This window comes from Gymnoscopelus microlampas (assembly GCF_963454915.1).
Source record: "Gymnoscopelus microlampas genome assembly, chromosome: 15".
Lineage (NCBI taxonomy): Eukaryota > Metazoa > Chordata > Actinopteri > Myctophiformes > Myctophidae > Gymnoscopelus > Gymnoscopelus microlampas.
This window is the reverse complement of record NC_139952.1, coordinates 25,307,111-25,319,643: the sequence shown is the minus strand read 5'-3', so window position 1 is coordinate 25,319,643 and position 12,533 is coordinate 25,307,111. Positions and strand designations below refer to the sequence as shown.

The following is a 12,533-nucleotide window of genomic DNA, read 5'->3' as shown; positions in this document are numbered from 1 at the left end:
GAGGGAACAGGACGTCTTCCTTCTCTTCTAGTTGTTGTCTCTGGGGGCACCTTCATCCAGCGCAAAGTCGCTGTGTTGAAGACGCTCACATCCATCCCATCGTAGCTCTGTTCATCAGGGTTCCTTGCAAAGTAGTACACCTTGTCACCCACTGGCACAGCAGCACAAGAAAGCACAATCTCGTTTGTCCTTGTTGGACGCACCAGATCTTTTCTCATGGGCACCCTCCAGCACAACATATTCATCCTCTGTCTCTCACTCTCGCTGCAAATCTCAATGCGTGCAGCACCTTATATAAGTTTCTTAACAGATTCTGTCCTGACGTCACACCCAACACAATCTGTTGCCGTGCATGTGTAACGACACCGATTCACGCAGGCGTGCAGAACTCTAACGTCACTCTGACACAGCCATAACCATATAAGGGGTTCCCAATCTAGCTACGCCCAAATATGGAGTGTGTTGCAAATCAGTTAGCTCCATATATGGGCACAGAAGGAGGCATGCCCATATACTCAACGATCTCCATACTGTACGCATATGGGCATAAAAGGGACATGGACTGACAGATAGGTACAGATATCCGGTGTCCAATGTTTTTAAAACAATAATAAATAAAGTAACAGTTTTGGACATATGAGGTTTCCACCCTGCTTAGTTGACCAGTATATACAAGCCCTAACCCAGGGCTTGTATATACTGGGTCTGCTACTACAATGAATTATGTTATAATGTAGTAACAAATTAAATTAAAACCGATCTAATCCAGCTGGGTGTTGAGGATCCTAATGATTACGGAAGCTCTGATGAGCTGTGGGAAGTTGTGGGAAGAATCTGTTTTGAATAGTGCTCAGCAATCAAAATCCAAATGTACTACAACACCAGGAACAATGAACACTGGATTATGTTCCACAATGGAGGTGTAGTTTATCAACTCTTTTGGAGTAGAACAGATGTAGGAGGCTTGTCAGAGCATTTAACTTTATCGTTTTACTCTTATCATGCTGATAATTAAAGATCAGGAAATATGCAAAGCCATAGCCTATACCATTATGTCATTTATGAGTATTTCATTTATTTATTTAAACCTGTTGCTGATACGAGGTAGGCTACTGTACAAGTTGCTACAGCTGATTAATTTGCTGTCTGCATTAAGTTGCATTAATGTTATCAGTCAGTTTTATATATTCTCTAAATATGCTTGAATTTGGTTATTCACGGCACCACAATTGGTAATACAAAAACAAACAAACTGAGCATTTTTAAGCCACTCACATCAATATTGCATCTGCCTGCCCTCTTTTTGTTCCTGTTGGCTTGCTGGTCACTTCTGTGTCTCTTCTCGTGCTCTGATTTGCTCAGTCTGAGCAGCCAAACCGAGATCTCTCCCTCACGACAACCTCCACCACTGATTCAGTCGTGTGACTAGCCACCGCTAAGGGCCGACTACCGCCACCACAAAAACTATGTCCGATTGTCGGCCACAAATGCTCAATGACGGCGTTTTGCCGGACGTCAGCTTGGTGTGTCGCGTGTGTCTTGCTGTCAGTTGAAACCATCTGCAGTATATTAGTAGTTCTCAAAATGTACTGAGAGGTACAGACCTGTAAGGGTTCCTTTAGAACCCTATCAAGGAACCCTGAGGGTCCCTGCACCCCACTTTGAGAACTACTAATCTATATCATTATTAATTCCCATGGAAATGTTGCACATCTTGATATTCTCTAACGCTGTACAAACCCACTTCCCAGGTCCTCAAGGCCCTGAAATACATTGACAGCAGTGGGGCGGTGCAGCTGAAGGGACGGGTGGCTTGTCAGATCAGCAGCCATGAGCTGCTGCTCACAGAGCTGCTGTTTGAGAATGCCCTGAGTCCGATGGCCCCCGAGGAGAGTGCCGCCCTGTTGGCCTGTCTGGTGTTTACCCAAAAATCACAGGTGGAACCACACATCACCAACACACTGCAGGAGGTAAGACTACTGTTTGTATCTCATACACTGTCTCCCTCTCAGCTCGCACGCACGCACGCACGCACGCACGCACGCACGCACGCACACACACACACACACACATACACACCATGTCTGCATGTGTTAGCATCGCTGAGACATGGAAGTGCTTTATAAGTACCTGAATAAATGATGCCTAGGTTGTGAATCCACACTGCAGCCCTCATAGCAGAACAGACCCTGGAACAGTGTGTGAACACTTTGACCTCAACACAGCTGACATGACTGGGAGAGGGATCATTCAGCTATACTGGGAGAGAGGGAATGTACGATTCCAGCTCTCAGCAATGTGTCGAAGTGTCCCTGAGCAAGACACTTAACCCCTAACTACTCCCCCCTCTGTGCTCCTCTGTGGGCAGCACTCAGCTGGGTGAAGCTGAAAACTGAGGTTCCCTCATGGGATGTGATAGGTATCAAAAATATATATACAGTATAAATATATTCTCATATTCTCATAATGGGAGAGTTGGAATGTTAGAAATGTTTAAAAAGCAGAGTGCTGAAACAGGAAAGGTAGGAGTAAAAAAAAAGAATGCGATTCATGTTTGTGTGTTTAATGGTAATTGATCATTAAAACCTAGCCTGGTATCCAGCCTGCTTCGCTACGTTCGGCGGACTTTTTATTCTCTCTTCGCTTCTCAGTCTGGAACTCCTCGTATCTCCAGGAGGCGGGACACAGCAGCCCAGGTTCCAAACCTACCTGGGCTTCTGATTGGTCTGTGGTGCGGGGCGGGACAAAAAAAACGGTGTGATCGTTGTGATTCGTCATTCGTTTGAACAACATCCAATCAGCAACGACGTTGCCTAACGTAACATATGTAGTTCCAGTGTAGTTCTGCAAGACGAGTCAATCACAGGCGTTCCAGACTGAGAAGCGAAGAGAGAATAAAAAGTCTGCCGAACGTAGCGAAGCAGGCTGGATACCAGGCTAATTAAAACCCTCTTGTCACCCCTTTCTCCTGCAGGGTATTGATCGTGTGCTGGCGGTCGCCCAGCGTATAGGCGAGCTCCAGAGGGATTATGGGATTGGACAGACAGTTGAAGACTTTGTGGGGCAGTTCAAATTTGGTCTGACAGAGGTGGTGTACTGTTGGGCCAGAGGCATGGTAATAACCCTAAGAATGTTACGTTTGATTTGTATATTTAAGGGCTGCAACTATCGATTATTTTCCTAGCAATTATTCTATATTATTCTTTTTTGATTAATCAAATAATCTAATAATTTAAAATAGCAGATCTACAAACTCACAATGCATCAAGATGCTTTGCGAGCTTGTAGATCGGCTATTTTCACTACTGTATATTTGAAGATTTTTGGCGTTATTTTTTTTTACTTTTGCCGAAAACATTGATGGATTATTAATAGATTATTTCATTAAATGATCATTTATCAATTATTTTTCATAATCGGTTAAATTGATTAGTTTGATTAATTGATGCTCTGCTCATTTCTATATCGTCTTTACTGAAAGCTGAGCGTTGAACCTTTTTACTGTAAATCAAAGACAGAAAACAACAGACGTTTGATAGGGAATAGTGAGAGGAAGAGCAGATGATAAATGTGAGAGAACAGTTTAATATGTGAGAGAAAGAGAAGAAGAGGGAAGAGAGAACATGATGCCAGCACTGCATGACTTGTATTTTGTTGGGTTGTCATAGCAACTGATGACAGAAATTACCTTGTAGGAGGAGAGAGAAACTGGTCAGTGGTGAGAAAGAGAGAGAGATACAGGTTTTAGAAGAGAGAGAGAGAGAGAGAGAGAGAGAGAGAGAGAGAGAGAGAGAGAGAGAGATTCAACTTGTATCACAGGTCCCCGGATGGGAATCGAACAGTACAACGTGTACAGGCTGATAGAGCGGACATGTCACGCGTAGTTTGTCTGTCTGTCAGCCGTTTGCAGAGATCGCCCAGCTGACAGACGTGCAGGAGGGCACGGTGGTGCGTTGCATCCAGCGCCTGGACGAGGTGCTGAAGGAGGTGAGGCAGGCGGCGCGCATCGTGGGAGACTCCGTCCTGGGCAGCAAGATGGAGAAAGCCTCCCTGACCATCCGCAGGGACATCGTCTTCACCGCCTCCCTGTACACACACTGACGAAACGGACACGGAGGAATATGTGAGATGGCATCATGCCAAGGTGTCAGTGTGGTGTGTGCAAGTCCTTTATTGGCACAATCTTCTCAGTTTAAATTCCAACAACATCAAGACATTTCAATGAATAAATGAAATAAGTGGCATCAAGCCATCATATGCATACTGTAGAAGCCCCACCCTCCCAAACACAGAAATTACTTCCCATTCATGTTACCATCATTCATGTACTGGGAACTATGGCATTGCAGAAAGGCAAAAAGGAGGGGACCAAGTACAGACCCCTGGGGGACCCTGGTCAACAAAGTTTATAGGGTTTAAGTGCATAATAATTTGCATGTTGTCTGTTACCCTCCATGATCCATCAGACAAAGCGAGTGACTCTTGGACTATGCTGCACAACACACATCTACTAGTTCCTAAGCTTTAACAAATTCATCCAGGTTTGAGACCATGTTTTAATATGCAAACTCTGTCCTGAGGCAAGCCATTCCAAGTCCTCTGACCGTGAGTGCTGGATCAACAGATGCAGAGAGGGTGTGAAAGTGGGGGGGAGAGAAAGAGACTGCACAAGTTGTGTTGACTAGTGTGTATGTGTGACTGTGTATTGATGAATATGTGCCTAATAAACATTTTACTGTTTACATGATCTGGGTCTCACAGAATCCCTCCACATGGAAAGGGAATGCTCTTAATATACAGACCAAAGTGGATGCTATTTGAATGAAAAGGACATTTTGGGTGTAATTTATTGTAGAGTAATAAAACTTGCTGTATGTCGAAAACAAAACATGCCTTCTCTTTTAGTGTATATACATTTGTATTTGTTTAAAGAAAAATAATGTAGGAATTATACATGACATATTAGTCATTTACAATTGGTAGAAAAATATACCATTCTAATATTGTTTGTATTAGTTTTATTCAAACATGGCAATTATGTAAAAACTTGTTTTGCGATATCGGGTTTACTCTTAAGTGAAATATCATGGTCTGATTTAAAATGAAAATCCATTAAATTAGAACAATGTTTTTCAACCAGTGGTCCGGAGACCACCAGTGGTCCTTGAGGGGATTCCAGGTGGTCCCCAGCTAAGTGATGGAGAGTTGGAGACCAAATGGACCCTTAGCCTATAGATCTTTAACTCTTGAGAGTGTAAAAAATGGGGCCATTTGGTTTCATCTCAAGAGTAAAATTATTGTTAAACATCTGCATTACTTCATTTACAAGAAGTCTACACAATTAGAGAATGTACAATTGTTATTTTGATCAACGTTGGCCTGTTGTCTCCTATTGGTACCAACATCAATACAGCATGGAATTGTGGACAAAATCTTATCCAACGAAAAGAAAATATTCTAAGTCTTGGGTCTGAGAGGCTAAATCTCATCAAATTGTGGTCCGTGGCTCAAATGCCGAATAAATAATGGACCTTGATAATGAAAAGGGTTAAAACCCACTTTTCTAAGCAGGATGTTTCCAGCCCAGTGAGTCTGAGCTGTCGCTTTAAGACTGATATCGCTGTGACTGATGAATTCAATGTAACGCGATGCGTTCGGGGGAGAACCCTGTCTGTCTCCCACTGTTGTGGTGGATGTAGCAGCTACACAAAGACAGCAGGGAGAACAGCATATTCCAGCTGCACCTCGCAGTCAGATCGGACTAACAGATCATACCTTTTTTTTTTAAAGTTCATTTAATAATAGATCCCAGATGGTGAGATGAAGAGAGAGCTGAAGATGGGTTATAATTATTTGGAATAAAACTCGTCAGTCAGTTGGCTTCGACCGGATTTCTAACGCAACTGGAGTAAATTCTCACATCCGATCAGGAGGAGATACTAATCATGTCTTCTGAAAAACACGGTAGGTTTATTTTTACACATCGTTGCCATGTTGCGGATTTTCTGTCACCGCTGTAATTGATTGCCTAATTGAGCCACTTTTCCTTCCCATCCCCCCGCTGTTTATCCCACTGCAAAATGTACACGTTTTGTCACCGTGGCTGGAAAGCACATCATAACCTGTCCTCTGGTACTGATGGGAACATCTGCATGTTCAGCCTTTCGGTCAACATCCCCAGTTCCCCACATCTGCTTTTTTTTATCTGCACAGCAGCGCATCGCTGCATGGCAGCGCTTCTCTCTTCCATCATCGGGCCTGCATTTCTTTATGACGAGAGAGCGAGATTGTGTGTGTGTGTGTGTGTGTGTGTGTGTGTGTGTGTGTGTGTGTGTGTGACAAGCAAAGTGCCAAGTGCTTAAATTATATTTGTCTTCATTTCTGTCGTTTTCTCGGATTCTTGCAAATATCGCCCAACATCTGTGTCTGACTGCCCTCATCAATGCTCTTGAGCAGGGGTCTTCAACAGGCGGTCTGGGACCCAGAGGGAGGTCCTCAGAGTTAATACAGGGGGGCTGCCAAATCTGTTTGTGATTAGGACTCTTTTTTACATTAGCCAGTTGAACCCTATAGCATCCCTATTCTGAGGGGAACATTGGCCAAAAATAGCAGATCTACAAGCTCAGAACGCCTTGCAGCAGCTATTTTCAGCCAAGATGTTTTTTTTTGGGGGGGGGGGGGGGGGGGGTTAACATGAATCCAACACAACGCTACTCAATGACAGTGTTGTCAAACAAGTCTATGAAATATGAAAAAGTTTAATCTGCAACACAATTTTAATATAGGGGTCCCTGCTTCATCTCTCTCAGCTAAGGGGTCCTTGGCCTGAAAAACGTTGAAGACCCCTGCTCTTGAGGTTAAATGGAAGTAAATCACAGTCATTGGTATGGAGTTAGTTCCCCCCCCCCCCCCCCCCCCCCTTGCTGTAACATTATCCACTATAATTAAATCATTGGCTTTTCATTAGTTGGTTTGCTGCTACTATTTGCTTCCATCCAGTCACAGGAGCATTATTTTCGGGCGACTGGGCCTCCTCGCTCATATTGGTGCCTGTTCCTCTTCATTCCAAAGGTGTTTGATAGGTTTAAAGCAGGCCAGTCAAGTTCTTCCTCACTGACATCAACAAACCGTTTATGTATTGGGGAGCGACAGCATGGGGGATTTGACATTCTGAAACAGGACACAGCCTTCCACAATCTGTTTCCAATAAATACATTTAAAGCACTACTCTACTGTAGTTTAGAATGTCAAATAAACTGTAGCATTAAGATTTCCATTCACTGGAACAAAGGGCACTAAATGATAAATGGTCTGCATTTCTATTGCGCCTTTTATCCAAAGCATGTTTTACAACCTACTCATTGGGAGTAGTTGTGGGTTGAACTTCAGTGTCTTAATTGCTCAAGTAGTCAGGATACAACACAAAGCCAGGATGAGGCAGGGATCGAAATCAGAACCTTTTTCCACCCTATCACCTGATGATTGAGGAACTGCCACACCCACTAATTAGGAAAGATGTCCGCTGAGTTTAGGTCATGTATAGTGCATCATTTAAAATCACTTTGGGGCCATATTTTTTATATTTATAAACGTAAATATGACATATTTGAAAGGAATATATTTATATAATTTTAGGTACAACTGTGACTTGGATTAGGAAGAACGCTTACAATAGAAACATTAAATTGTGTCCCACACCATTGACATTATAGAGAGCTCTAGGCTGCACGTTTTATGTTCTGTTGTCTTATATAACACAAGACAGGCTCACTCTTTTTCCAAGATGGAAGAAGCTCCTGTAATGATGAGTTAATCATATTTCATTAATGTTTAATTGTAGTTTAACTGTTCATATTTACCCTACACTACTGGGGATAGATTGTTGGAGTCAAAGTACGTAGACTTTGACTGTATCTATATTCATCATACCTGCTAATACCACTGTTAATATTGTTAATTACTGTTACAGTAATATACTTTTAGTGCACTTTGACCACACACAGTGTCTGTCTGTCTGTCTGTCTGTCTGTCTGTCTGTCTGTCTGTCTGTCTGTCTGTCTTTTTGTTTGTTTGTTTGTTTGTTTGTTTGAAGGCACTTCCTGTGCTTCACCTATTCCTTGAGTGTATTTAAAGACTAAAGGCTTTACTCTGCTCATCTTTGTTTATATCGCTCATTGAGATCTGACACCGGAGATGTAGCCCACAATGGATTCCTATCTCATATTTTCAAGTTTGACAGGATTTTTATTATTTCCAATGGGATTTAATCAAAGCAATCTGTCCAAACGTAAACGGCTTCCTTATTTTCAGACTGGATTAGCTGCTGTTGTTATTGTCTAACAGCAGAAATCACAGTAACATAATGGTAAAGCTGTGTCATAAATGTGTTTTGTGTCTTCAACAAAGGTCGCTCAGCTGAACGACCTTTGTAGAGGTGTGTGTGTGTGTGTGTGTGTGTGTGTGTGTGTGTGTGTGTGTGTGTGTGTGTGTGTGTGTGTGTGTGTGTGTGTGTGTGTGCGTGTGTGCGTGTGCGCGTGTGTGTGTGTGTTTGTTTGTTTCTGGTCCACTTCTGCTTGTCACTGCTAGTAACTTATGTAACTCTGTCCTCAAGCACTAGTCATCTCTCATCACTCAACCACATCCCTCCATCCCTGCCCTCTACCTATAATCCTTGCATCTCTCTCTCTCTCTCTCTCTCTCTCTCTCTCTCTCTCTCTCTCTCTCTCTCTCTCTCTGTCTCTGTCTGTCTTGCTCTCCATGTCCCTCACTCCTATATTTATGCTTACTCTGCCATTCTGTCCCTCTTTTTTTCTCTGTTTCCATCTGTCCCCCCAGCCAATCTTTCTGTCTGTTTCCCCATGATCTTGTTCTTTTCGATGAGCGTGGGTTTCTGTTCCCCTTGTCAGCTAACATGACATCATATCTGTAATTTCCTGCAGGATATTGTCTTCAGTGCACCAGCTTTAATGCCAGCTTTTATCATTGAGGCTTCGATTTGATGAGATTCTCACTCATTATTTGTACCCTCAGTCTAGATTAAACTAAATTCCACATGCGTACTATTCTCCTGTGCTGTGAGGATGATGTGTGTGTGTGTGTGTGTGTGTGTGTGTGTGTGTGTGTGTGTGTGTGTGTGTGTGTGTGTGTGTGTCAGACAGACAGCAGACAATTTCACACATCTCTCTCTCTCTGCTCTCTCTCTGTTCGTTGTCTCATTCTCTCTTTCATCCTCGTGCCATTCAGGTCTGGATGACCATGGCCGTCAGCCCATGCAGCCCCCGCCTTACCTCCCAGGACCCCCGGAATCCAACTTTCTACAGCACCCCAATGTGGGCCCTCAGCCCAACTACCCCCCTCCCACTGCACCCCAGGGCTCAGAGGGATACCTCCAGGAGACACAGTTCCACTGTGGCCCTCTGGGGCCCTCGGGAGCTCCTCAGGGCTACACTGTCCAGACCCATGGACCCACCACAGGCACCATGCCTCACCCGCCCGTGGGTTACCTCCACTCGGGGTACCCCCTGCAGCTGCAGCCCTGCACGGCCTACGTACCCATCTACCCCATGACTTCGGTGAGTCACAGACTGAAGGAGCATCTGTCGAAATGTTGAACAAGGGAAGCGGTGCACAAACCATAGGCCTGTCTGACGTTTTGCACCATGACGCTTTTTCCAGTGGTTTTCCAGTGAAAATGGGTGGCCTTGTGTGACAGGTTCTGGGTATGTAGGTTAGAGTGTGCCTAATTTCTCCCAGACTTGTGGTCGTCTGGACCATTGTCTGGTTCAAGCTGGAACTGGCAGTGCCAGTACAGTAAGTGCTTTTCTTTAGTAGGTTGCGTCCATTGTGATCTATAAACAAAGGGGTGGATCTGAGACCACACTTATCTGGTTTTGTAGAACCACACAACTTCCACACGTCTTATGAGGAGAATTAAGCAGACAGCCCGATTGAGAGTATTGTTTCCTTGGCAATATGTAATTGACTGCTTACATTGTTCTTGGTTTACTAGGGTTCATTCACTCTGATCTTGCACTTTGTAAGTTGCTCTGGATAAGAGCATCTGCTAAATGCTTGAAATTGTAAATTGTCTTCATTTTAGTGACAGTTGCCATGCGAGCCAGATGACAGCTCCTATGTTATTCACAGCATGAAACAGGCCTGTGGCCATCCTGATTCCTGTCTGCCAGCAGGCCTGTAATAATGCATGTTAGTAAAGTCGGTTTGAGAGGCGGTTGTACAGGAGTTCTTGGTTTGATTAACTGACGACGTCTCGTCCAACTTGTAATAAATGGATGAAAGAGACACATTTTTACAAGCCAATGATGCAACCCGCTGTTACTGCTTTCGTTTCACGCACGCACGCACACTCTCCTCCTCTTAGGGTCAGCCCTACATGTCCAATGGAGCTGGTCACCCAGGAATGCCCCCCATGCAGATGCCCCCCGGCATCACCCTGATGGATCGCCGCCCCCCCCATGACTACCTGCCCATCGCCGTGCTGACAACCGTCTGCTGCTTCTGGCCTACAGGCATCATCGCCATCTTGAAAGCAGTGCAGGTGAGCAGCAGCATTTCCTGTTTCTGACCACATGATCGTAACACAAAGAGACACAAAGGAGACAAAGAGTCTCCTTCGTGTCTCCTACCGTCCACTGGTCATCAAATTATTGGTTTAGGAATGTGACAAAAAAATATCCATGAATTCAAGTCTCCATGGGGTGACTAATCGTTAGAAAAAATGTCATTTTGGGGGTGAACTATCCCTTTAACCTAACCAGCCACAATCTAACATAAATCTAACCGTAACCTTAAAATACTTAAACCATACCCTAAAACTAAGCCTAATCTGAACATCTCACCCTATTCAATCCTAATCCCAACCTGAGAAAACTAGCATCTTTGCTAAATCCGGTGTATTTACGTCCATGTGATGTCCATTAATATGCATTGTCCTGTCCAAATAAACAAATAAAGTAAAAAGTAAAGTAATCCCAACCTGAATCTTTTCATAATGGTAACCCTGACTGTAAAAATATAATTTGCCCATAAAAGATCACCCTTTTCATGGCACACACATAATAGGAAGTCATTCTATGACAAATTGATCCTGTGTCAGCCATGTGACATTAGGCCACATGAGTTACCTAAGTGGAGCCTGATGTAGGAAATCCAAACGTTCATTCTGCTGGTTGTGCCTTGATTTCTACCTCTGATTATCTGTACACAGTGAAATGGTGGTTTGTGCTGACCAACACTAAACCCGCTGCATTATGTAAACTGCACTGGGATGGAATGGATTTCCCCATCTAACTATCCCTATTCTGGGCATTCAGCGAAAATAGGCGAACAATCTGTTATAATGGCGATCATTTAACGGAAATAGGCGATCATTCGCCGAAACTATTTGAACATTCTGTAAAATAGCCGAACATTTGGCAAAATTGGACGATCCACAAACTCACAATGCATGAGTTTCTAGATCAGCTATTTTTATATATATTTAATCATATGTAAGTATATAGGATTTAATTACATTTTCAGTTGGTTTTTCACATGTCAGGGTGTGTAACATCAGCCCCTTCATAAGCAATTATTTGTTGTCCAGCAGACTTTGTGAACCAGATGGTCTCTCTCGTTCTCTCTCTCTCTCATATTATATAACCTCTGTCTAACATCTCTTCTCCTCGCTTCAGGTGCGCACGGCTATAGCCAGAGGGGACATGGTGACGGCGGAGATCGCCTCCCGCGAGGCACGTAACTTCTCCTTCATCAGCCTGGCGGTGGGCATCGCCTCCATAGTCCTGTGTACCATCCTCACCGTGGTCATCATCATCGCCTCGCAGCACCATGACGACGACTGGGACCCCTAGTTTCACGCCAGCACTACAAACACACGGCGCTACGCTAGCTCACTACTTCCAACCACCTGGAGGAATGGGAGCGACAGAAATGCATTCATTGCTTCTGCTTAATGCTACACTAAGTCAGAATGCCACACACACACACACAAACACACACACACACACACACACACACACACACACACACACACACACACACACACACACACACACACACACACACACACACACACACAAGGAGAGTTGACCTATCCTACTATTAACACAGCAACACTTAATGATTTGCCTTCAGATACAGTATGAACTTAAGACGAACAAATCTCACAACATTAACTATTCATTCATTTTGCCACCGAATAATTCATGAGCGCTTTCGCGAACACATTCAGAGGAGAGGAGAGGTTGCTGTGTATTTTTAAATAGTTTTAAACTTTCCAGCTGCACATTGTCTCAAATGGACGTACAAAGAGTGTTTTTATTTTTAGAACCTTGGTTAAGCCATGCACAAGTTTATTCACACAAGTATAAGTATTCAAGTGTTTTTTCCATTTCAAAGCAATGTGCCATGTTGAAACAGTGTTATTGTATTGATTTACAGTATAGTATTATTACTGATCCACTTATATAATAGACAGATGAACAGCTGCAGGGGTAGAATGGATGATCAATGAA

The 12,533-nt window shown here is 43.6% G+C and overlaps 2 protein-coding genes across 2 annotated transcripts in view; both read left to right on the top strand.

Moving 5' to 3' along the window:
* Positions 1–4,747, top strand: part of skic2 (SKI2 subunit of superkiller complex) — a 43,619-nt gene extending 38,872 nt beyond the window's left edge. Inside the window, exons 27-29 of the mRNA XM_084081089.1 lie at positions 1,752–1,970; positions 2,975–3,115; positions 3,901–4,747. Of these exons, the coding sequence (XP_083937215.1) occupies positions 1,752–1,970; positions 2,975–3,115; positions 3,901–4,101 (561 nt within the window). The 3' untranslated portion in view covers positions 4,102–4,747. The remainder of the gene's footprint in view (positions 1–1,751; positions 1,971–2,974; positions 3,116–3,900) is intronic.
* Positions 4,748–5,806: 1,059 nt separating this feature from the next.
* Positions 5,807–11,870, top strand: prrt1 (proline-rich transmembrane protein 1; the record flags this gene model as incomplete). Its single annotated transcript, XM_084081110.1, has 4 exons — positions 5,807–5,964; positions 9,244–9,572; positions 10,382–10,558; positions 11,694–11,870. The coding sequence occupies exons 1-4, from the start codon at positions 5,946–5,948 to the stop codon at positions 11,868–11,870; spliced, it is 702 nt and encodes a 233-aa protein (XP_083937236.1). The 5' UTR covers positions 5,807–5,945.
* Between the last annotated feature and the right edge of the window lie 663 nt (positions 11,871–12,533).